The sequence below is a fragment of the Amphiura filiformis genome, chromosome 13 (genome assembly GCF_039555335.1).
Source record: "Amphiura filiformis chromosome 13, Afil_fr2py, whole genome shotgun sequence".
In the NCBI taxonomy this organism is placed as follows: domain Eukaryota; kingdom Metazoa; phylum Echinodermata; class Ophiuroidea; order Amphilepidida; family Amphiuridae; genus Amphiura; species Amphiura filiformis.
The window spans coordinates 61,608,469-61,635,412 of NC_092640.1; the positions used below are offsets into that span (position 1 = coordinate 61,608,469).

Below are 26,944 nucleotides of genomic sequence, written 5' to 3' on the forward strand. Positions count from 1 at the left end.
TTGAAATGATGTCTGCACATCATCACTGTAGGGAAATGGTGGGGGATTTCAGATGGCATCAAAATATGTGACGTGTCATGTCAAAAGGAGACACTTTTGGGCAGGATCGTAAAAGGAGAGATAAGTAAAAACCTCAAAATTGAATACCTGAGTGGAAGAAGGGCCCAACTCCCAATTTTTTACACAAATGAGTTAGACCCAGCATTTTATTGCCAGCAGACTCATCTTCCTTGTGTGTGAAGGATGAGCCAAAATCCACTCTCTAAATAGTCTTCCACGTACACTTAATCATGGTTTTCATGGAAGAAAGGCCCAACTCCATGGAGTTGGGCCCTTCTTCCACAAATATAGTGTTAAAGAGGAATTTTGTTCATCCATGAAATCTGCTTTTCACTACAATAAATTTTCTTGCCAACCTATTACATGAGTTCTACTTGTGCAATTAATGGTGATTATCTAATTTCTGTAGCTATTTATAACACAGAACTGGTACTTGTGGTATATTAGTGGAAGAAGGGCCCAACTCCAGCTCGTATTAAGACCTGTACCGTTGCCATGGAAACATCATATATAATTTCGAATGTATGTACTATTGTATGTTCATGTATTAAAGGTCCCCTGAAGATAAAAACGTTCTGTCTATAAAACTTTTCCAAATATTAAGTTTTTTCTTAATATCTCAAAAACAGTTTTGATGGAGTTGGGCCCTTCTTCCACTCAGGTATTCAATTGATAACCTGCCCAAAAGTGTCTCCTTTTGACATGACACGTCACATATGTCTAAAACCCAAGAGGGACCTAAGGCAGCCCCCTGGAACCCCTGCCAATGTGCTTGGATTGTATGCAGGCTTTAGTAACCCTGTCATAGCCAGGATTTTAGTGTTGGGGGGGGGGGGGGGAGCAAATTTTCTTCCTCATTTTAGGCATGAGCATTTCCAGTCAAGAACCAGACTTTTGTGATAGCAAAATTTTTGCAATTTTATTTATTTTCAGCCCATTTTCAGATGTTTTTGTTTGATTTAACGCTCTTTTCCAGCTTTTTTGACAATTTCCAGACTTTTTCTTGAATGTTTATTCTCATGCGTGCCATTTGTAATTTTTGTCCTGTTTTTAGTCATTTTAATGACACTTGACTCTTTGCTGTCCCCATTTTATGTGGGAAGGGGGGAAATTTGCCCTGGCAATGCCACTGAACCCTGTATACTTCTGCATATTTATGAGTATGTAACTGATTGTATAATGTATTGTCTAATATGCGATTCATTGCAGATCAAAACAGCAAGCAGGTGGTGCGACACAAATTCAGATCTAGCATGGCCCACGACATCGGATATGCAATGCTGTGTGTCTTCTCATATGTGGCTGCAGCACGTAGCGCAGAGAACATGACCAGGAAAGAACTGGAATTACGCATGGCTGGAAGAAGAAGAGAGTTCCTTCAGACTCCGTAGTTGTTGTGATTTATGCAAATTAGGAAAATGCAAATAAGTATGGACTGATATATTGGATTTGGGGTCAAATATGATATGCTGAAAATTATATACTGGGAATATTTTATATATGTTATGCCATATGTTTTTGATGGTTTCATCTGCTTGCTGATGAGGTACGAAAAAAATATTGAGCTATGTTTTTCAATCTAGTACTGTGTAACAGGATATTTAGCGGTGCAATTTTCACTGTTTTGAACAGTGTTTGCTGTTTCTTTTATTCGGGGTTGGGATGCACTCGACTTTGGAAGCGATGGGGATGTGCGGACAGCAGTTCGAAACTAAGAGTCTTTCGGTGAGAGCCTAGACACCGAAAAAGGGGGGGTCTTTCTGTGAGACAAGGGAAAAAAAAAAAAAAAAGGGGTCATTCAGTGAAACTGAAAATTTGGATCAAAATATAAAAGTTGATACAAAATTTTGAACTTGAAATTTGTTGTAAAAATGTAAAAACGGAAGAAAAATAATGAAAACATGCGAGTGCCCCATGCTGGTCTCAAACATCTACATTGAAGCCTATGTGTGACAAATATTATTGTGGACTTCTAAATTTGCAGACCTGGAATTAACCATGAAAAGCACAAAAAGCAAAAATCCTGTGAAAATTTCAGCTATGGTCTATGTATGATGTATAATTCCTCAAATACTTCAGAGGGTGTTAGACAAGGCCGTACCATAGTACCAGTATCCCAACATTTGATTGAGATGGAAGTAAATATGAACTTATAAAAATATACGTCTTTGTCTTGGAAATTTTACATGATTTGTAACAGGGCTTCATGTAGTATTTACAGATCTTTTTCAAAATTTATGTGAGGTTTTATTTTGTCTCTCTATATTTTTTTTAAAATTTTTGAAGCAATAAGTTCTGTTTGCCTGGACAAAAATCTCACAAATTAATTTGCTTGATGTAGTTTGATATCAGTGCAGGAATATGGCTGCCTCAAGTTGGGTTTTCAAATTGCACTGGGTGAAGAATAGAAGAAAATGTTCAAGGTGTGATACAAAATTGAACTGATAAAGGGCAGCTATTATGAGATGCCTTTTTTGCTTAAGAATGTGAGACATGATCTTGTCCACTCAGGTTGAAGTTATGCTGGCATAATTTCATCAGAACCAATCAGGTGGGTCTTGTAACTTGGATGGAATAGCTTTGGTGCAATGGGCTATCCCATTTGAAATCATTACACCCCTTATGGAAGACATTGAATGCTCAAAGTGTGTGATATGGTTGCTCAGTGTCGGTTAATTGCAAGAAGGTCACAAGTGTGTACTTCTTGCATTCAAACAGTGTGGTTTCTGCATAGAGACAAATAAGGGATGTAAATGTTTTTCAGCCAAAAAATTGTAGTCGAAGATTTTAGACTTCAGGAGTCCTTATTCCACCATGTTTGTGTGTCACTCATGAGGGCAAAATAGCGTACCTTATTAAAGATTATTTTGATATCGTCGCTGCTGGCAAAACCTTGTATATCCAATAGCTGCTATGTGATAAATATGTACATTGCAATATATTGTTTTGTACATATTTAACACATAGCAGCTATTGAGGTTTTGCCAGAACAGCGACGATATGCACCTGACAAACTTTGACTTATAGTATGTGCTTGTTGCATTCTGCGTGTAATACGTGATGATGTCACACGCTAAGCGCTTCATGCGCAAACCTTTGTAACACTCAAGGTCAAAGACGCCAATTATTGTTCTATTTCTGGCTTTTGCCAATAAATAATAAATGATGTACACTATTTTGGTCTCTATGAGTGAGAAACGAATATGTGTCTGTATGCCAAAGCTACAAGGATTCTTTTCTACTCTTTAGTCTGTATTTTATCAAACAGTCACTTAATCACTTAATGCTTATGGCACCCTTCGCATGTTTGGCAAAGATTATTGTACAAAGTGATTGTTCTATTTAATACTTGCCTAAGTATGTTATCTATGCTTACCAGGGGTGGACCCAGAATTTGAAATATGGTCACATTACAGAGGGACTGGTGGGAGAGGCTAAATTGGCTGTTAATACCCTAAAAAGAGCTAATTGTGCTTGCCAATACAAACTAATGGCAATGAGAAACTAATGCTCATCCACACCCACTGGATCTACCCCTGATGCTTGCCTGAATGCAGTGGTGGCGCCAGGAGAGATACCAAATCCACCCAAATCAGAACTCTTTCCCCCCTGTTGCCCCCCAAGAAAAAACCCAAAATTACCAAAAATATCCACTTTTTGCGGTAATTTTGCGCGAAATTTGTTGATTTTGCCCCCCCCCTGAAATTCACTTTTCCCCCCGGCAAATTCCTGGTGCCGCCACTGCCTAAATGTACTTCTACGGTTGTTTTGAGCCTGTCATTTCTGTCATTTTCATGACATTATGTCAAAAAATCATTTCCTAGAAGTAAATTGTTATCTCCAGTAGAATTCTTGTCTTTAAAATATTTATATTTACTTATTATGTATCTTCATAGTACTTTATGGACATTTCTTTCATTTTAGTGGTGCAATCAAATATTTATTTATTCAAATCTTGTAATGTATTCGTAATATTTATTATGCAAATTTGAAGCTGCTATTATAATGCTCCTAAGTTAATGAGAATATATTATCTAAAAAGTAATTTACTTCATGGCTTTAACTTTGAGGGCTTATAAATTTATGGTTCTGAATTTGTTTTAGTATGCAAAAACAATGTACTGTTTTCAATAGTTTTGCAGATACGAAACTATGAAATGGTGCTGCCAGTCTTTCTAAACTTAGGGGGCTCTAATTTTCTTTGGAAGGGGTACCAAAAAGAATTGGGAAAACAGAAAAGAGGGGGGAGGGGTCATATTCAGAATGGGTTGTGACCAATTAAAAAAAACAGACAACCAGGACTCCCTATACCACAACATACAATAGCGCCGTCAGCTATGGAAAGAAAATTAGGGGTATACGGGTCCAACTTGCCGACGGTACTCGGAAACGAACAAAAACAAATCTGCGTCTCATACAGGTTGAATGAAGTGCGTCTCTTACGTGACAACGATTGCCTTGAACGCATTCCGAGCGAAACCGAATACCCCTTTTTTTTTGCTCCATGCGTATATAGATGGCGGTTGAGTCTTGCTCCTCTGGTTTTAATTCTGTGGTTGTGACTAAATTTCTTAAAATTTAGTTGATAATTTTTTTGTGCTCTACTATATGCAGGCATTCTTTCCAAATAAACTAGGGGACTAAATATATAACATATTTCTTGATCATTTGAATAATTTGTTTGGGGCTGTGTGTGCGAAAGAGGGAGGGGTCATAAAAATGTTCAACCCAAGATAAGGGAAGTCATAGAAATATTGACTCTGGTCACTTGGAACCTCCCCCTTATGAGAAAAGGGGATGCCTTTTCCAAATCTTGCCTATTTTTTCCGCAATTTTGCTGCATTTCAACTAAAATCATTTCACAAAGTTCAGATCATTAATATATTTGAGGTATTAGTGCCAGATTCTATCTGCAATAGCTGCCCTATAGACATTGGACTATTTCTGCATTATATATTGTACACAATCAAAAAATATGGCACCTGGCAGCTATTGCAGATAAGGCTTTCTTTCCCAAAACCCGCATTATGTATTTTAGCATAAAATATGTATGTAGGAGATAAAGTAGACATCAGAGGGACAAGAAAGCCCTTCCTGCAATATGTGCCAGGTGCCATATGTTTAGATATGTACAATATAGAATGCAGATATTATCCAAATGTCTATGGGGTAGCTATTGCAGATAAGGCCCTCTGGTCCTAAACCCTTTGTTCTCTTTGGCATCAAATTTGGTATACTTTAAGGGTCATTTCTGAAAATCGCAGGTGCACATCCCTGCCAAAATCATGCCCCCCTCTTGAGGTTTTTAATAACTTCTATGCCAAAATTGCCTATTATACAAGTTCATAGTCAGGCAAAGTAAAGATTATTCACCCATTGCACGGTTCCGCCATATACGAGGAGAGCAGCAAGCGTGAATGGGAATTGAACCAGTGATATAACATTGCGTAAAGTTACGTAATACTTCCTTTCATTTATATTGCCAGTTCGAAGCTCTCCTTGTATATGGCGGCACAGTGCAATAGGCGAATACGACTATATGAATAGCCACTCAAATTGCATTATATAAACACATAATGGGGCAAAATATGTAAGATCACAAGCATATGTATAAAAACAATAAACAATATAATCTCTCTCAGATAAAACATGTGAATGTGTGAATTATGAATTCAGGCATTTCAAAAAAAGTCTTGTTTCTATTCCAAATATGGTAAAACAAGTGGAAAGGACCAAAGAATTGGTACAACTTTTATATGTACCTATGTACTGATAATAACAATGTATTAATTGTTATAAATAGTAATATTATTATCTATTTATTGTGATTCTGTACCATTGTGTAATTGTATATGATAATGTATAAAGTGTATAAGAAAAAATGTCTGTTTTAGTATACATGAAACATCTGATATTCTGTTAATTTTGTACAACACTTGGTGTTTGTGTTTAGATTTTGTTTTTATCATTTTGTGCTGTTCCGGATGAAAACCATACACCACATGTGGAAGATATGACCTTAATCTTCCAGACAGGGTGTGTGAATTTTAATTGGAGGTGCCCAAATGGGTGACTCCATTTGAAATCTACACACCCTGTGTGGGAGATTAAGGTCATGTCTTCCATAAGGGTGTATGGAGTTCAACTGAACAGCCCATGGTTCTGCATACTTGGCCTATCCACACGATCTGGTCCATGGGGGCCAAAGGCGGCAAATTTGAAATTGAGATAAAGGTAAAAATATGGAGTAAAAGACAATAAAATACATAAGAAAATAGATACCACAAACTACAGAACCAAGTATGCTAGACCTCTGGTGTTTTCAGTACATGTATATGATGGCCTATTGTTTTGTATGAAGTAATAATTACAGTAACTCAATTTTCAAAAATGCCTCCTTTGGCCCCCATGGAGCAGATTGTGTCACATTATATAATAAAATTAACATAATATGATGACTATTTATATGTCACTAAAATATATGCACCCACTTGCCTCTCATATACTTGTACCAGATATAAAGACAGCAACAGAATTAAAGGAGTATTTCGTGATCCTAGCATCCTCTTTTTATGACATTTTTCAGTACATATCCACGAAAAAAGCATATTCCCAAAATTTCAGTTGATTCCGATATTATGCTTATGAGTTATGCATGATTATGTGTATTACACTGCTCCATAGACAATGCGTTGTAACTTCGTTCTGGTGCACCAGAGCGAAATTCAAATTTCACGATATCTTTGCTAAACGAATTAATCTGCAAGAAATTTTTTGTTTGTACATAAACATTATGTAGCCAGAGGTTTCCAGTGATATAAAAATCTCAACTTTTTTTGAGAAAAGTGGGGGGATGAGGCTGTGGATCACGAAATGCCCCTTAAGGCATCAGTAATTTTCACCCCTGTATATTCTAAACAAAAACAGATATGTCATAATTAGAAATTATAATTGTATATTACATTGAAAATGACATCGGAAAAAGGGAAAGTATAATTTGCCATTTTAGTTTATGATTCGGGCGCTTGATTTTTGATTGAGTGAGGATTATAAAAACTTGCCCTGAAAATATACCAAATTTGACACAAAAAGAGACCCAAATATGTAATAATTTTCTTGACTTAACTAAATATTTCTGTTCAAAATCTGTAATATTATGTTACCCAGTTTTAGTAGACGACTTTTTAGAACCATGACTACGACTAATGACTAGATTGATCAATTAATCAACTTTAGCAACAATTGATGGTGATTTGTTAGTATTTTGTTCATGTCCTAGCCATATCCCATATATTTGTACAATGAGCCAGTTTTTAACATTCCTTAGTTTCTTGTGACAAAATACAGGGTTTCATCCATAGAGATTATACCTAAGGATTACCTACTCATAATTGCCCTGTGTGTAACACTATGGTATAGCAGTCATGTTTGTGTGTCACACATATAGACAAAATAGCGTACCCATTTATCGGCAAGAGCAGGATATCGAACAACGATTTGCGTTTTCAACTTGAGTGTTACAAATGTTTCGCACATTGCGCTTTGCATGTTTTATCAGCACAATGCATTACATACAGAACATGAAAAAAAGCACATACTTTTAAAAAATCAGAGTTTACCGGGTGCATCGCAAAATAATCCAGAGATACACTATTTTGCCCTTTATAAGCGACACACAAAAATTGTGGAGTAGGTTCTCCTTGGGTGTAACCTCCCTGGTTTAATCATGCCAAGTGTATTATACAAAGTTGTGTTTCCTTACTGTTATTGTTGAATATAAATAATAATAAGAAATTTATTATACTGTATTTAGAGAAATTGTATCTTTTTGTAGAAAAAGAGTTGCATTCAAAAACAAAAAATTATAATGTAGATTTGTATATTAAAAATAATAATTGGGAGGGGTTGGTAGTTATGAAACACCATTTTGTAAGAATGCCTCATTTTTATTATTGAATAGAATTGATTTAAAATATGATTTGTTTTTGTTAGTGTTTTTGTGTCGTGTATACATGTAAGATGAAGGGGTTTAATTTATGACACTTCGTATTGCTCTTCCTTTGTTCATAGTTTAATAGGGGCGAACTTAGTACTCCACTTGTTACAGTCAAACATTATATCGTTAAGTACACCAAAAATTGATAGCAAATATTTATCGTAAAGTGCACCAAATATTACGACGTTCGTATTCATAAATTCAGCATATTCAGTGTATTCCATGGATACAAATCCTCATTATAAATAGTTTATTATCTACTTTTTCCCTTTGTATTCAGTTTTGTAATTTACAATTATTATGAAATATATAACTTTTTTTCTCAAAGCAAAATATTGCCTGTGGATTTGAGGAAATATTTAAAATATTTCCCAATCCACTATTTACTTTTTAATGTTTAAAGGGGTAGTTTGTGATCCGGGGGTACTCAGTACAAATGACCATACGGGGACGTGCAAAACATGGGTAGCATTTTCAGCCTTCTGGTATATCAATGACCCCCTTTTCAAAGCCTATTTTGGTATATGAATGGGTCCTTTTTTCAAATTTTTTAGCCAAAATTTCCAAAACTTTCCCAAAATGTTGGGAAAATTTGTAAAAACTAAGACAATTTTGGTTCAATTCGGCCGAAAATTTTGACTTTTGGTATATCAATGGGTCCAAATTTCTTGAAAAATTGGTATATTTATGGGTCCACTTCCAAAATCTCAGCGGCACGTCCCTACCAAAACCAAACTTGAGTACCCCGGTTTGTGATTTTAGCATCCTCTTTTGTTTTTGGGTATGATTCAATAGATATCCAAGAAAAAAAATCAGTTGATTCCAAAAATATCAGTTGATTCAGTCTTTAAATATGTGAGTTACGAATAATTTCATATATTACTATGGCGCCCCATATGCCACTGCGTTGTAATTTCGGGCTGTCGACTGCTGTAAAATACAAATTGGATAATATTGTTATCAAACAACAGAATTGGCAAGAAATGCACTCAAGCATGAGGCAAAAAAAAAGTTGTTTGCTTGGACCGACCATCTCGGCATCCCGACCGTAGAATTTTTTTTTTTTGAAAAAGTTTTTTTTACAATTTTCTCAAAAATGTCATGGAACTTTTCGTTTGCAAAACTGAAGAAATGTTGTAAAAAACCATTTTCTGCATGTTTCTCCTGTCCAGTCGTACCTGGCTGAGGGTTTCAATATTCCGTTTTATCATTCTTAGCATCGACACAAGTAAATAAGTCTGCCAGACATGTATGTATCAAATAAAGTAGGGTTTACCTTGAATTTATCTTTGGTGGAAATTCTGTGGTTAGTGAGTGTTTTACAAATAGTACTTCACATTATACTTTTAGTACATGAAAAAAAAAAGATAAGAAAAAAAAAACCAAACTTTTCCCGACCGACCGACCCAACATCTGAAAGTGATCTATGGACAAGCAAACAATTTTATTTTTGGCCTGAGCATGATGTAGTCCTTGGTTTCTGATGGTATAAAAATCTCAACTTTTATGGAATAAGTTGAGGATGAGGCTATGGATCACAACGTGCCCCTTTAAGGTAATTTTTACCCACCTTTATATCCAATAGGAACCATTAATAATTTCTTAACCTTTGACCCCATTATGTGAATATATATGTACACATAATTTTCACGATCACAAAGCTTAAAATAATAACATGAAAAAAATGAATGTTTATGGGAATGAACGCTAAAATAGCGTTTTGAGTTTGATACTAAACATATTTTGTATGTAAGGCTGGGATCATGTGTTGTATACCGAGTAGAAAACAGAAAAGTTATGATAGTTTTGATACAAAGAAATTCAAGTTGTAATAATGTAATAATATTAATGAATTATTGCCCATTTTAAGATGGCAATGCAGTTGCTGTGCCACTTCAATGAATGCAATTGTAATCAGTACACTCATAATCAGTACAAGAAAGTTAATGTGCATTATGAAAATAAATACAAACCCATATATAGCATCTTGAATGGTTGTCTTCTGTGTGCATTTTATTTACTTTTTATGTCAAAACATCAATTTATTAACAGCTATTATCATTAAGGTAAGCTGAAGGGTTGGTGCCTAGATAGCTCTATAGTCTATTATCTATACATATATCGTTATGAATTCGGCAGATGGCCGAATCCGGATTCGGCTTTTGGTAAATTCATTTTACGCATGCATAACATTTGAATTAGAGAATAAGGGATCAATGATGTACATAATAGAGGGCAGCATATCAATATTTTAACGGAGATCAGATGATAACAGCATAATAAGTGATCAAAAGAGGGCGACATACATGGTTAGCTAACGGTGCATCGCAGTGCGGTCAACGACGATAACCGTTAAAAAATCGATATGCTGCCCTCTGTAGGAAAAGCATAGATCCCTTGTTCTCTAATTAAAAAATAATGCATGCGTAAAATGAATTTACCAAAAGCCGAATCTGGATTCGGCCGTCTGCCGAATTCATAACGATATAACTGAGCAATTATCTGACCTAAAGCATACAGAGTGCATTTTGATAACTTAAGGTTGGTCTTAACCCTGGAATTATGGACATTTTTGGGCCACGTAACTGCTAAATTGTTGATCTAAAACTATATAAAAGTATGCATATTTAGAATGGCAAATTTAAAATGCTCATTAAAATGATTTTGGACTAAAGATGAGCATTTTGGCCCAAATTTGATCTAAAAAATATGGATTTATCAAGTCTTTGCCATTCTAAATATATATTATATGCTTTTATATACCCTAGACCATCAGTTTAGCAGTTATGAAGCCCAAAATTTTCCATAATTCCAGGGTGAAGACCAACCTTAAAGTCAAAATATCCTGGGACCATATTCAAGAAAGTCGGTACTTTCATTTTCTGGGTGTGGAAATAAACTCTTTATGTGACAGGGGCATGTTTCTCAATAACCTTTATGACACATTGAAAGGGTCAAAATCAATCGGGAGTTATAATGTATCATAATTTTCAATTCACTAAGGAGATTAACGATAATACAAATCGTAATAGGGACTTGTAGGAAGACATCATAAAGTTACAATTAGTAAAGAGTTGTCGTAGCTTTAGGACAGGTTACTTACGCTATGATATAATGAAACACCTGGTGATGTCTATTTTTACATAGGGCGCAGCCGTTAATTGGTTGCCCGGAATACCACAACCTCCATGATGTTAACATGTAAAAAAAAATCCTAATTTGAAAAAAAAACACTTTTTTGAGTGAAAATGTTCCAAAAAGGACCATAAAAGTACCCTATTGGGGATTAAGTCCACATGCAAGCAATTTTTTTCCAAAAATTGTTCACATTTTGGAAGTCCTCCCACCCCTACTCAAAAAATCACTAGGCAATGGATGTCATCTGACTGAAAGATGTTTTGAATTTCTTTGGGTTGGCACGACTTGCCATGATGCTACGTTGACCCCAAAAAACCTTGCTTGTACAAATGTTACAGAAACTACTGTACAGCCAGGGGCATCGCTAGGTTTTGTGGCACCTGGGGCAAGGATATACTATATAGCTCAATGAACATCCCTTCCAAAATTTCGCAAATCACCACAGGTATAACATACTCTCCCGACGAAAAGTTTTTCCGCACCCTCTATAACCGCAGAAATTGTTAAATAGTAATGATACTACAAATGGAAAACGTATCAAACCTAACTGTCACTAAAATATAAACCCTTTACTCAATAATAGTCATAATTGCAGGAACCTGGAACCATCATTTATTACAAAAATAAAGAAAGTAAAAATATTCTTATTTTGCGGTAAATTACGCAGTAAAATTCCATTCAGAAAAGTGGCGGCGCTGTTTAATGAGTCTCATTATGATGTCAATACCCTGTTGGTATCAAAAAGTTATCATGATCGACTTGCAGTTATCCCGACTGCACTGCTGGTCATCATCAACAATGTTTGATGCAACAGTGGTTTGATACAAACGCTATTTGGGTTCGGTTGTTATTATTATTTTGGTGGGTTTTTTTAGCCGTCCAGATTTCGGGCGATTGTCCATTGAGCCATGAATCTCTTGTTTTTCTCAAATTATATCACACAGATCCCTGGTCAATATTCAATAATCTTGCAATTTCACGGTTAGATTTTCCTTCACTATGATATGCTTCTATCATTTCCTTCTGACGATCGGTAATTTTGACATTTTGAGCCTGATCTGATGTTAAAACTGAGCAATTTTGGAAGTCGAAATTAAACTATAATGCGCTGCTAGATAGGAAATCCCTGTAGTGAGGCTGCATGATATTAACTGAATGGAATTTATCTCTTTTGGATCGTGGCAAATAACATAATCGCATAACAATTAATAATCCGTTGTAATCGGGGGATAGCTTTATTCCTCTAGTATCACAATTCATAACCTTGATCATTTGTTATGCATCACATGTTTTAAAAAGACTTCAAATACCCCGGCGCCATCTGTTGTTATGGTGGTCGCAAGGACTGACGTCATAATTAGCTAATTAAGCACAGCGCCGCCACGTTTGCTATGGGGATTTTGCACAGGTTTTTCATGAGATCATAAGAAAGTTTGTTTCGTTATTTTCCAGCAATGTTTTGATGTTGAAAAGATGATTAAAACTGATTAAAGGTATTATAGATGATATTGAAGTAAATAAATAGGTTTCAAGTTAGTATTATTTTCTCAAAATTCAACAATTGTTACTGCGGAAAAACTTTTCGTCGGGAGAGTACCTATGAGCCCCATTTTGACACCACCCTAGACCATAAATACAGGCTGTATCAAAATGATTGTTCTTCATTTGTTCTCTCTGTTTTTGAAATGCCTGCATCTTCCAAACACACCATTAGATCTACTCGAAATGACCAGACTGTGTCAATTATTATAAAGAATAAAGTGAATCATTTCAGGTGGATCCAGTGTGTTTGGAAGAGGTAGGCATTTCAAAGACCCCCCCAAACAAAAAAAAAAAGGATGAAGAACAATTATTTTGATACAACCTGTATGGGCTGGGCTGATAGATAGAACAAGGATAGGCTTTAGATACTTTCTTGCCTTGATTGGGGGAAGTTTACATAGGTAGGGGCCAAGGGGATTATTTGCCCTGTTCGGCATGAATGGAGCGTAATTGCGTAATTTAGTCCTCCCCTCCAAAAAAAAATCAGTTTAAGGTTAGGGGTGGACTATATTCTGCAATTGCACCGAACAGTACACTGGGTATGTGCTCCCCTCTCCCCCCGCCCACACTATCTATGCCCCATTACTATCATACTCTGCCAAACTATAAGTTGAAACTTCCCCTATTTTGGTCACAAACCTGTGACTGTCACTTCAAGGCTAGAAAGTATCTAAAGCTAGGATTGATTGAAATTTAAACAGATTTTTAGAATGTATTGCTAATATAAGTAAAAACACACACTTGGCAACAAAAATTTGAAAGGGCCGTCTGTCCATTGAACAGGTTTTTTCGGGAACAAATTCTCAATGACCAGGCTTTTGGCCCACAGCTGCATGGTTATGCACCTGACTAAATTTCACAGAAATTCTTCATAACTAAAACAGAAAGTATGATATACCCCTGTTACTTTCTTTACAAAGATGATAAAAATAACAAGCATGTTCATTCTTGAATTCTGTACGGTACTTGCTTTGTAGAGAAAGCAATATTCATTTTATTCAGATACATGTATTGATGCATTCTTGTGTATTATGCTTCTAATATACATTTTTTTTAAACCAATGAATAAAATGAAAAAGACAGGAATAATATTTAATATGCTGTAATGCATATACAATTAATTGTAATAAATTTAGGATCAGATGACTCTAATTGGGCTATTCTATTTAAAATCCACACTACCCCTGTGGAAGATTTGGGAAATAGCTTCCACAGGAGGAATTTGAATTTCAAATGGAACAAGCACATTAAACAGCTCCATTTGAATTTCATACACCCTCTAAGAAAGAGTCCACCTGCATCTTCCACAGAGGAAGGGTGGGTTTGAAATGGAGCTGTTTTACACAGTAGTAATGTACTTTAATAAACTAACATACCCTGCCAAAACTAAGGCTGTAAAATGTGATTTTTACTAATAAAAAAAGGATTCAGTAAAGCCTTTAATTCATAGGATCGAAATACTAGTCAAACACATGCAATGTTCATAAAACTGTATACTACATAACATACAGGATGGTCATAAAACATCAAAAGGACCAACCTCCATCACAAAGCAAGGACAAGGAGTGACACACATTGGCATCATCAGTGCTGGCATTAAATAGTGATTTTCTTTGTTTTGCCTCATTTGTTTGGCTCAAACAGAAAAAGAAGACATATCGGACAGTGAAAACTAACTTTTTGTGGAAAAGAATTACAATATTTCTTATGAAAATATTACAATATTACTTGAAACCATCTCCATGATCAAAAGTATGCAAACACACTGCACAGTGTCAACACCCTGTATTATAAATATTTTTTCCATACAGCTCAATACTCCATTGAAATCAATATTCTATTATTGACACAGATAAAGAAAGTGTACATATGCATTGTGTTATAGGACATGCACCTGGAACTTAACTAAATGGGCTAAACACGTTCCTTTATACCTATAAAGTATAATTGTCATTCTCAAAATTAAATATATCTCAATTTTTATGTTGGATTTCAAATTTTTTACATTAAAAATGCAGTAAAAGATATCCACAGCAAGCTGCAAGGCCCCGCTAATTAGTGTAGGGGAGAGTGGGGTAAGTTGAGCACTTTTTACATTTACTTTCACTACGCTCAAATAAATAAAGCAGGACCCAAATGCAGTGTTACAAATGAAACATATGTATGTTTACTTGGTTATGATACCACAAAATTGTAATCAATATTTTGCACTTTCGCACAGTGAGACGCCAAAAATCATTTGCAAATTGGCTCAACTTACCCCAACGGTGGGGTAAGTTGAGCCAGTCGCGGGGGCAAGTTGAGCCACCATAGAAATGCACAGTATATGCCATAGCTGTGAAATTAATTTTTGCCTTTTTTTTAAATTGTTGTTTTCAGGTATTTATTTCGAAAAATAGTTTGATATAGAAGTAGTTTGATCTAAATATTGCATACAAGTAATTTCTGACAAGATTTTACTTTGAATAAAAAAACGGGGAAATTTCTGCAGGTTTTTCCTATGCTCAACTTGCCCCATGGCCTGTGGCTCAACTTACCCCATGTGACCCTTTTTGTCAACAGCCAAGCCTCCCACCTGACTAAAACTTGTTACAGTTGTAAATAGTTTTCTAAAATAGTGTTCATATATCACATCCTCAATACCCAGAATCATTATCATTTTAGCCTTTTTCTTTCTGGGTGAAACATGAAAAAAATTGGTTTTTGCCAAAAGTTCAACAAAAGTGCGAAAAATGAACTTTATAATGCAGCTTTCTTACCCTATGTGCAAGTGATTCCATATTACACTTGAAAAGCCTCTCTTATGTCATATACAAATAAGTGGAACTGCAAACTAAGATAAGTTTTTAATTTTCTTTCTAGAGGGGGTGGCTCAACTTACCCTCTGGCTCAACTTACCCCACTCTCCCCTACTGCATTTCGAGTGAGTGTACTGGAAACAAAACCCTGGTTTTACCTGAAAACAATTTTTTTCTTGTAATAGAAACATCATATGGGGTACTAGAGCATGCACAAATCGTAATAATGTGTAGAATATAGAAACGCTGTGGTATCTCATATGATAGTCATGGTATGCTTAGCCTGAGTCGCTTGGCCTATCTCGAACAAAATCGCGATGCGTAGCTGTTAAAAAACGAGAGGATTCGCTGTACTATCATGGCAATTTTTAACACGAAGATATAGGGATGATGACGATGTGCACTGCTGATACTAGCTAAGCAAGACTTAGGAACTTGGCTTTCCTTCTAGTACATGTATATAGAGGAAAGATTCCCTTTTTGGAAAATGTAATCAGTGCATGATATTTGAGGTAATTATTTGGAACTCAGGCTATACATTGCCATGCATGGATTTAGTCTACATCGCCACTGGTTTGATTCCGCCCCTGGGATTCCGCTCACTCCACACCATGGGCGTCAATCCTTGGGGGAGGAGCAGGGAATGTGACCCCCCCCTACCTTTTGACAAAATTACCCATTTTTTGTTCTTTTCAGCCGCTCATCAGCCCCACATTTCAAGACATTAGGCTATTCCAGTTGAAATTCACACTTCCCTGTGAAAGATTTTGGAAATACATGTATCTTCCACAGGGGGGGTATGTTTTTTAAATGTAATTGTTCAGAGTTAATCCCACTGTATTTTAGATGACTTTACCTATCTTTCACAATTGGAGTATTTCAAATGGAAGTTTATACCCAATTGTCTATTCTATTCAAAATTGACACTCTCTCTGTGGCAGACTTCAGCAAAATCTTCCAGAGGGGTATTGTTGATTTCAAATAGCCTATTGATGCTAAAAAAAAAAGCTCCATGCAAACCAGCTGCCAATGATAACATCTCAGGCCCTTTTGATTGGCTGAACTCTTTCCCCCCGCGTCATCACGGCTGTCAATAGGTCAAGCAGAGTTCACAGATCCAACTGTTTCTGTCAGATGTTCATAGCCAATCAGAAATGGCGTTATATGTTACAATTGGCAGTTGTTTTGTGCAAGACTCATCAACACGTGCACAATGTACAGAATAAGTCGTAGTATCACTACTTCTGATCAGTAGCCTCAAATTGAACATGAAAAATAGCATGGATGGGATAAGGCTAAAAAAAGTTGTTTCTTACTAAAAAAAAACCGAAATGCACACAGCCAATGGGAAACAATATCAGGACTGTTGTTTCAGCCTTATCTGAATTACAATAGCCCCATGCGAACTACCTGCCTATTGGTCAAAATGGAGTTTTCATTATCAATTGGACCAATCAGCAACATTGTTAGAATAATTTCACCACACAAAATAATTGGGGTGAATTATTTGCAAAACTCCATTCTGATTGGTGATTAAAATGAAGATATCATGTAATTGACCAATCAGAGGCAATGTAAGATTGGCAGGTACATGTAATGCTCAGGGGGTTAAGGCAAGTGACATTTATCTGTTAGGCTATTGAAACTTGATGTTGAGTTTAGCGTCCCATTTTTTCAGCTCATAATGAGGCAACTATTTCATTATTCATTATTTTAAGGTTTCATTATCAGCGGCCTTTTACCAATGCTTATGCGCTTTTGTTCATTCTAATTGGGTATCGCCAGTCGCAATATAATGTCACAAACACACATTTACATTTATAAAAGTATAATTATCTTGCTTTTCGTTTTCAAGTTTTAAAATGTATTCAAGTATACCATGTCCATGGCAGTCTTCTTCACTCCAATTTGTACTAACCTCTCCATATACATGTACATTTGAGGATAGCGGGAAATAGGGGAGCGGGGGTTCACTCATTAAATACAAAAATAACAATCATGAAGAACATTATGAAATACATTTTGGCACCAATTTGTCAAAACTAGGTCTTTCCTAGTTAAATTACTTACAACATCAACAATGTCCATCTGGTAAAAACATTTTGGCTAGGTTGATTTCTCTTCTAGTCTACCCTGGTATTCCAAAGGTATTTGATATAATTGGATAGAGCAAGGGTCAAAAACCTGTATAATTTTAATGCTAAAATATTTAGATGGATTCATCTAATAGTTCTCAAGGCTTTCTATAGTTTTTGAAGGGTTCAAATACAAAAAAAAAAGAAGTTTAAAAATTTTGCAGAACAAATTTTCTTTCTGGTTTAGTAGTAATTTGCAAAATAATGAATTATTTTCAGATTTTACATCTCAAACGCGGCACAAAATTCATAACGCAGGCGGTGGACGCTAAACTCAGAATCAAGTTTCAAGTGCCTTATGTACATGGTATCCAACATCTATATAAATAAAAGGAAGTCGCTAAATCTTGTGCGCGAATAGACTCAGAGATGATTTCACTTTCAGCTCTGATTTAGTGGTACATTGATCGGGTACATATTGCCATTAAACCATCTGAGGTTCATTTTTGCAAAAATTGATGGTAACTAAGAGAATAACATAAAAACTGTCGTGTTGCTATGCAAAATCGATCGCAGTGGCATTGTGGGTAATAAGGACAGTGTGAACCGCGTAACAATATTTCCATTAAAAAACCATACGCAGAGCAACATTGCCCTGTTTTCTGCCAACTGCGAGGTGGCCAAGAAATGATTCAGGCTATCTAGATGCACAACATCGCGTACTTTACGAATGATCTTCCGAGCATGTAGCCCCTACGCTGAGCTACGCACCCCATTTTCCGCCACTGCACCGGGTTGGCAGCCAAGAGATTAAGGCTACGTCGCGTGAATTTTATTATTTATTCTAGGCCTATGAATCGTCGTTTAGTTTTACAGCCAAATTCATACGGAGATTGAAGAATATACGGGAACGCATTGCACTTTATTTGGTTGAAAACTGTCAAGACCAAGAATTGGCCTCAAAATCAGTGAAAATTTGGTTTAAACCACACAAAGAAGTATGTCTATGGTTAAAACCAGGTTTTTTCCCGGGATTTTTTGTTGTCAAAACTCAGTGGTATAGCGCTGCATCCGTAACTAACTGGCAGCAGCGCGCTGGCGTTAGTATCGTCGGCGTACTCCATGGGCGTACTGAGCAATGTGACGCGCACGTACGGGGTGCATAATATGCACAGACCAACTTTCCGTGCCAGAGAAATAGAGAAGAAAAGAAAGGAAGACAAAACTGAAAAGGTAGGCCTATGGATGGGTCGGGTTGTGGATTATATGCGAATTAAATAGACTAGTGGGACACCCGCGCTAGGCGCGGGTCCCCGCTAGGTGAGTAAATGGGAGCGTTCACTAAAACGGGAGGAATTACTGAACAGGTAGAATCATTGAAAAGGTAAATTTCATTTATCTGAGTCTGACCCTCGTTAAGCCTAAGTTTCCATTTTAGCTTCTTTCTTTCTTTTTAGTTTCTTCTATGGGCCAATTTTGTTCCATTTTTTAAAAACATTTTGCTGCTAAGCTTGCAAATTTCCGTTACCATCTTACTATACTCGTAGGCCTACCTGTTTGTCCTCATTTTGTTTTCTTTTTTAATTACAGTAGGCCTACCTCTTCATGTTGTTTGTACTTTTTAACACACATCTTTTCCCGTATTTATTACGCCTACGATCGGTCGTTCACCCATATTATCATTCATTGCGCGACTCTCAATGCGTTTCACGCTGCGACATGGCGTAGTGCTGCGTTACCCGCTCGCTATCGCTTTCGCTTACGCGAGCGGCTTGGCATTAGATACGCCCGTCACGACGCCGCACGGGCTAGCTTGACAACTGACTCCCTTTTTGTTTACCCAGCATAGCAACGCACCACATTTTCACTGATTTTGAGGCCAATTCTTGACCGTTTTCAACCAAATAAAGTTTAAACACGTTCCGTATATTCATCGATCTCCGTATGAATTTGGCGACATTTGGATCGAAACTGACGGAGCCTTTCCATGATACATAGATAGATAGATAGATAGATACATACAACATTTCCCTATTTATAGTAAGATAAAATTCAAACGTGAAATCACAAGCTAAGCAGGAAATATGAAAAATCATGTAGAAAAAAGCCAAAACTAAAAGGAGAAATGTAAGAAATGGTAGATTTATAAAATAATGCATGGGAACGGGCTCAATAAATGAATAACATGGAAAACTGTCAAGACCAAGAATTGGCCTCAAAATCAGTGAAAATAAAGTTTAACACAGTGCAACAAGTTAAACTCAATTTACCCTTGCTGAGAAATGGACCAATCCATGTTATTGTTTACCGGGTCAGATGTCAATCATTGTCATGCAGATAAATTTGTATTGTTTGGCTCGACCGGGAACCAATGGGATTTGCCGCCTTCAGCGGGTTTCGAGCGTGATTAGGTGGTTTTATTCACTGTTGGTTTTGTATTGGACACGACAACAACAAAAATCTTCCCACCCACCGCGCCCTGTGTGGACATGTGAGAAGGAAGTAAAATATAATTATGTGTGACAGTAATGAGATAATGACCTGTATAAATACAGATATATTTTATCTACTACATGGTAGTGTGTTAAATAATAGCTAATTAAAGCATTTAACTGTCTGTAAGTTTAAAAGAAAAATCAAGAATTATGCTCCCTGTAGATAAGGAGGGAGGAATAAAGAGTTGACGCCGATCATTAAAATTACATGTGACTTGCAATTAATTTCCCTTTCTCAGATCTTCATATTTACAATGTACACTGTTTAATTAGATCATGTGTTCAATATGTTGCTACATAAAATTTATATAATTGTTCTGTATCAAACTTTTTAGAATGATAGTTCAAGAGGGAAAGTAAGTCGTCAAAACTATATATATGTACAGGAATTGACAATCGTATTGTTACATGCAGGCACAGGTCCGGTGTCATCAAAAACAGTAAAGTAGTCTTTTATAAGGTCAAAGACTTCACACAGTAAGCAAAAAGAAAATAATGCTGGGTTTTGAATTATCTTTTCTGTATTTATTTATTATGATATATGTATATGTCATAGAATGCTAACATTAAGACTTGATCCTTGTAACTTCAGGTAGACCACCTGTTGAAGAGTCTCAGGAATTCCACTTGGGAGCGTGGGATCTGTATGCACCAGTACCATAATTTATTGTTGAGTTTCCAGCCATGATATTTGATGAATAATCCACGGGTTCGGGGTCAAACGCTCAGAATTTAGCCTCGGGTGGCGGCCACCAGAGTGCAAGTTTGGATCACATTTGGTTTTGCTAAAACGAGATTTTCTGCGCCTTTGGTCGTTGTTTCGCTAGAGTCTTGGGTTGGGTAATTAAGCTCGATTAGAGAATCTCCTATTATATATTTGGCAATTATACGGCTGAGATTTTCTGCGCCTTTGGTCGTTGTTTCGCTAGAGTCTTGGGTTGGGTAATTCGCTCGATTAGAGAATCTCCTATGAATATATTTGGCAATTATACGGCTGAGAATTTGTTTGTTTGTTTGTTTGTTTATTTGTTGTAGGTACTGGTGCGGGTCTTAAACAAAAGTCAATAAATGGTTGTCGTGTCTGATTGCCAACATGCATGCAAATTTTGCGTCCGAGTGTTTTCAATTTCTCTGTCGTGGGGTAATTTGGTTAAAACCACAGACAAAGAAGTATGTCTATGGTTAAAACCGGGTTTTTTCCCGGGATTTTTTGTTGTCAAAACTCAGTGGTATAGCGCGTACCGTAACTAACTGGCAGCAGCGCGTTGGCGTTAATCGTCGGCGTACTCCATGGGCGTGCTGAGCAATGTGGCGCCAGCGCACGTCACGGGTGCATAATATGCACAGACCAACTTTCCGTGCCAGAGAAATAGAAAAGAAAAGAAAGGAAGACAAAACTGAAAAGGTAGGCCTATGGATGGGTCGGGTTGTGGATTATATGCTAATTAAATAGATAAAATTCAAACGTGAAATCACAAGCTAAGCAGGAAATATGAAAAATCATGTAGAAAAAAGCCAAAACTAAAAGGAGAAATGTAAGAAATGGTAGATTTATAAAATAATGCATGGGAACGGGCTCAATAAATGAATAACATGGAAACGGAAATCACAAGCTAAGCAGCATGGGAACAAAATAGACCTATGCAAAAGAAACTGAAGAGAAAGAAAGGAGCTAAATGAATTTAAAAAAAAGAAGAAGAAAAAAAAAAGAAGAAGACAAAAAAGGTACGGGTAGGTCTATTATACGGGTTATGGTTACAGTAACTAAATGAAACGGGAGCGAACTAAAGAGGGAAAGAAAAAACTAATCAGGAAAATTAAGGGGAAAAAAAAGTTAAAATTAGTAACTAATCAGGAAAAATAAGAAAAATGAATAACAACTGAAGGAAACGGGAAATCACAAGCTAAGCAGCTAATAAAAATGAAGCTATAAAGGGAAACGTATATAAGAAAAGATAGATTTAGAAAATAATGGGAATGGGGTTAGGCCTAGATAGATAAATAACATGGAAACGGAAAATCACAAGCTAAATAGCATTTTGTTTTAATGGAAACAAACTAGGCCCGTGCAGAAGAAACTGAAAAGAAAATGGAAATGCAAGAAGGGACAGGTTTAGAAAAATAAAATTTACCTTTCAATGATTCTACCTTTTCAGTAATTCCTCCTGTTTTAGTGATCGCTCCCCATTTACTCATCTAGCGGGGACCCGCGCGAAGCGCGGGTATCCCGCTAGTATCCAAATGTAATGTACTTTAAGGTACACCCCCTGATAAATTTTGTGACTAATTTTGCATTTTTCTGAAAAAATAACTACACACTGGTAACAAAAGTTGTGTATAGGGGTAAGGAATCCAATTACTTAACACTGAAATTTCAGTGATTCAAGACAAGTGGTTCATTATGTTAAGAAAGAGACCTACATTCTAGCGGTACCTCTTTTCTTAGATCATAAATTACGTACCGCTTGTCTTGAGTCACTGAAATTCCAGTGTAGTAACTGGATTCCTTGCCCCTATAATATAACTTTTGTTTGTTATTATTTTTTTGAGAAAAATGCAAAAATAGTCACAAATTTATCAAGGGGTGTACATGTAGTACCACCTTAAGGGCTCGGATAGCAACATTTGCACAGTATTTTTCGTGGGACCTGAAAGCACATCAGAAATAAGGAATTTCATTCTGAATACTGCATGTTGCATTCTGAATCAAAATGTTTTGAAATATCAGGACATTTCTCGTATTCAAAATGCAATTTGATATGTCCGATGTGCTCTCAGGTCCCACAAAGAAACCATCGCTATACGAGCCCTTAATATTTTGATAAAAACAATTAAAGTGTTGGCAATTATTTCTGATCATTGTAACAATAAGCTTTTCTTTACTTTTCCTTTCTATGCATAATTGGATTTGCAAAGGTGGACACTGTTACCGCAACAACACAATATAATGTAAAATTAATGTTACAAATTCAAACGTAGGTTCTTGCTTATAAGAGATAGGGCTATTCCAGTTGAAATCCACACACCCCAGGGACTGCCTTTTGAGAGGAGTGAGAGCAATCACTCCTCCACAGCTCCTCTTAAGTTGCATTTGCAAGAGCGATTTATAGCTCCTCTAGATGACTCGTTAAATCCTTTATGCTTTAATGGCCATAGGTGCAAACAGCTCTTCTGAAGCTCTTCTACAATGTATCTTGAAGAGACCAGAAGGGCATTCTGCAGCTCTTTTCTCATTTTCAAACGGCAGTCCCTGACACCCCCTATGGAAGCCATGATCTTAATCTCCCACATAGGGAGTGTGAATTTTAAATGGAGTCATGCACTCAGGTAACCCCATTTGAAATTCATACTCCCTGTGTTGGAGATTATTAAGGTCATGTCTTCCATATCTAGGGGGTGTATGGACACCCAGTGGTGTATCCCTTAATCCCCCATCAAACACAATACATATTGTTTTGTCTACACTACCCAGCAAACAAAACATATTACAGAAAACATTTAAATGAATGTTGAGTTAAATGTAAAGAGAATATAATATACAGTACTCGTATAAAATGTTTTAATAATGTTCAGTCAAAAATCATTCTTGAAAACTAGCTGCAAAACAATTTAAAATCTTATGTTATTGAAAGTACCGGTATTGACAAAATATTTTGCAAAATGTTTGGCAAAAATATTTCAGCGATTGTTCTCATTTTCATGCTAGGTAAAGTTGCATTGTTGATTCGACATCCGATTTACCTTGTGGGATGTGAGGTGTAATCTTATTTTCTTATTTTAATGCCCCCTCTTTTCTATAGCTTCTTTAAATCCTTTTATATGGATGAGAATCCCCTTCTGTTATTCTGCCACTTAAAGTGGGTACACTTGGGGCGTACATGTCATATCTTCAATTAATCATATAAAATTAAAACATAAAAGCATACCCCCTAATCAATTTGTGGTTTTTCTTGTTCATTATTTACGTATATGACCATTAATTCCGGATGAGCTGTGCGCAGATGTATACTAAGACCGCCTGGATATCCAAACGAGTCTTGGCAAAACTGACACTGATATGGTTTGGTATGGATTTCAACGTGTCGATCAAGTCCGCTCTTAAAAGCAAATGATTTCTCACAATACTGACATTTATTTGGTCTTTCATCATCATGAAGCATCTTGTGCTTTCTCAAGTTACTACTATCTGTAAAACTTTTCGGACATTTGTCACATTTATAACACTTATCCTGCGTGTGTTTCCGACAATGAGTTTTCAAGTGTGTATACGTCGAAAAATTCGTCGAGCAAACATCACAATCATATGGCCTTTCCTTTGTGTGAGTTCTAGTGTGAGATGTAAGACGATCCCGACGAAAAAAGCGTTTGGGACAATACTACGCACTGATAAGGTTTGTCGTTAGTGTGGACACGTTTGTGCGCTTGAGGCGCACTTTTGTCGGAAAACTTTTCTGACAAAACTCGCAGTCGTACGGTTTCTCCTGGGTATGGATTCTAATATGAGCTTTCAGATGACATCGTTGCGAGAACGATCTCTGGCAGAATTCGCACTGATGTGGTTTTTCTTTTGTGTGACATCGAATATGTTTGGTAAGATGTGAGCTACACTGAAAAGCTTTATCACAAAAGTTACATGGATATGGCCTCTCCTTAGTGTGTATCCTTACATGAATAGTAAGCTGCGGTTTATGCGCGAACCATTTCTGACAATACAAACACTGATACGGCTTCTCTTTCCTGTGCGCGCGTTCATGCGCTTTAAGTCCATGCGGAGTTTTAAGTTGTTTCTGACAGTACTTGCATTCGTAAATCTTCTCAACACGAGGTTCGACGGAGTGGATTCTCTTGTGAGTGTTTAGCAAATAGTTGCGTGTAAAACATTTACCGCAAAGATCACATTCAAAAGGTCTTGCTTTTGTGTGAGTCCTGATGTGAAATATCAGGCTGTTCTTCCTTGGAAACGTTATCTGACAATAAGGACAAATATGGAGCTGTCTGTTTTTGTGAACTTCGAGATGTGTGTTCAATTCGCTACTCTGTGCGAAACATCTGAGACAATATATACATTGATTTGGTTTTCTTACGATATCCAATACCGATTTACTGGATGACTGTTGGCTGCTTTCATTTGGTTCATCACTTAGAGCGATAATAGGCCATTTTATTACCTTTATTCTTGATCTGGCTATGTCGTATTTTTTGTTGTGTCTTATAGTGTGGCATCGCAGTGTATCGAAGGAGTGCATGTATACACCACAGTATTTGCACATCAATGGATGATATGAAACCATTTTCTCCTGTTTGGTAAATATTACTCGGCATTCGGTAACAAAATGTCAGTAGTGTTCCACTGAACATGCTGTCATTCAGATTATTTGGTTCTTCATATAGAGTTTTATATTTCTCAAGACAAAATTGTCTGGGACATCAACATGTCAAAGTGCTGTTATGGAAAATGACATTCAGCAACAAAAACCTCAAATTTGTTGAGACTCGATCGGACAGTAACTGCCAGCTGAATTTTACAATAGAGTCCAACTACTGTAAAGTCAATATTTTGCGAGAAGATATTTTCGCGATTTTGAAGATTTTGTCAATTGCACGAGAATTAAATTTCGCGGTTTTGATATTGATACAATAGAAACCTAATGCAAAAGTTTATTGTCGCGAGTTTTTATTTTCGCGATTTTATGTCCACTCGCGAAATTCGCGAAAATAAAAACCTCGCGAAAATTTCTACTTTTACAGTAGATTGAATCATTGTTATTACTGTAGTGTTCATCATGTCCATTATTAGTGCCGTACTATTACGCTGACTTTCGTGATTCGGCGAGGAGGATTTATTTCGACCTCCTGGTTTGTTTACAAACAGAGAGGTAGACAAAAAACCGTTCCACGTGTCCAAACACTGAAGTATCAGAAGGACGGTCCACAATAGCGTGATTCACGTAACCTGAATAGGGATTAAAAAGCTGTCACGTAGAACCATGTGCTTCTATTGTCCAATTTGCCATCAAGATTTCATATGGAAACAGTTCAGACCCAGTACAGGATCATGTCAGAAATTAATTATTTTGTTCTGGGTCTGATTATTCGGACTAGTCCATTATCTATATGTGTACACTTATGAGATTTTCATTCTCACTGTTATCTAGTTCATGACTAGATCGATGATATAGGCTATAACCACCATGACCACAGCTGCACAGTGCAGTACAACACACGTCATGGTACCGTATACTATTATGCATGTAATGTACTTGTAGACGTTAGCTTTAGTGAACATTTTACGGCTATAAGCTTACTGATTTCAGTCCGTTGAACCCAATTAATATTATCGTTGATGTGACAGTATGAACGTTAAATCATTCAGCTACGTTCTCATCAATTAGAACGAAGATCACAACTGTAGTTTTCACAAACGAGGGGGTTGAAAATGATGTTTTTGTGCCAACTTCACTGTGTATTTTGTTTTTGTTCGCGAAGTTGCTATTGAGAGCTTGTAGTACAAGCTCGCAATGGCTAGTCTCGGTCCCAGCCGGCTTGAAACCATGATTTAATTTTTGTTGGTCCAAAATTGGAAGTCAACCAAAATAATATAATCCCCCTCCAATTATTGCATCAAGACCATGGGTATTGAATAGACATGTGACCTTTAATGTAATACCCACCCCTGCTATTCTAAAATAGCTCTTTTAATAATAGATAGGCCTAGGCCCCGTTTAATAAAAATGCATTCTGGATTCTTAGTAGGCCTACTGAAGTTCATACTCTATTCTTCAACCCAAATATCTCAACTTAGGCCTACATCACTTTTCATAAAATTATTAGGCTACTACC

At 36.5% G+C, this 26,944-nt stretch overlaps 3 protein-coding genes across 3 annotated transcripts in view; 1 reads left to right on the forward strand and 2 right to left on the reverse strand.

The window, feature by feature from the left end:
• LOC140168749 (MAP kinase-activating death domain protein-like) overlaps positions 1 to 1,809 on the forward strand; it is a 144,733-nt gene extending 142,924 nt beyond the window's left edge. Inside the window, 1 exon segment of the mRNA XM_072192159.1 lies at positions 1,270 to 1,809. Coding sequence (XP_072048260.1) covers positions 1,270 to 1,451 — 182 coding nt within the window. The 3' untranslated portion in view covers positions 1,452 to 1,809.
• LOC140168619 (uncharacterized) overlaps positions 1 to 26,944 on the reverse strand; it is a 367,911-nt gene that overhangs the window by 180,557 nt on the left and 160,410 nt on the right. The gene's annotated exons all lie outside the window — the stretch shown is intronic.
• On the reverse strand, positions 22,350 to 25,657 carry LOC140168750 (uncharacterized). The gene is made up of 2 exons (XM_072192160.1): positions 24,517 to 25,657; positions 22,350 to 24,480 (listed from the first exon to the last, which is right to left on the reverse strand). Exons 1-2 carry the CDS (start codon positions 25,393 to 25,395, stop codon positions 24,034 to 24,036), a joined length of 1,326 nt encoding a protein of 441 aa, XP_072048261.1. The 5' UTR covers positions 25,396 to 25,657; the 3' UTR covers positions 22,350 to 24,033.

What these genes read in the sequence shown, in the direction of transcription:
- LOC140168750 (XM_072192160.1), bottom strand. Translation starts at nt 25,395, where the DNA reads ATGGTTTCATATCATCCATTGATGTGCAAATACTGTGGTGTATACATG. An exon ending in TGCGCCTCAAGCGCACAAAC is followed by an intron (nt 24,481 to 24,516) that starts GTGTCCACACTA and finishes ATCAGTGCGTAG; the next exon opens with TATTGTCCCAAACGCTTTTT.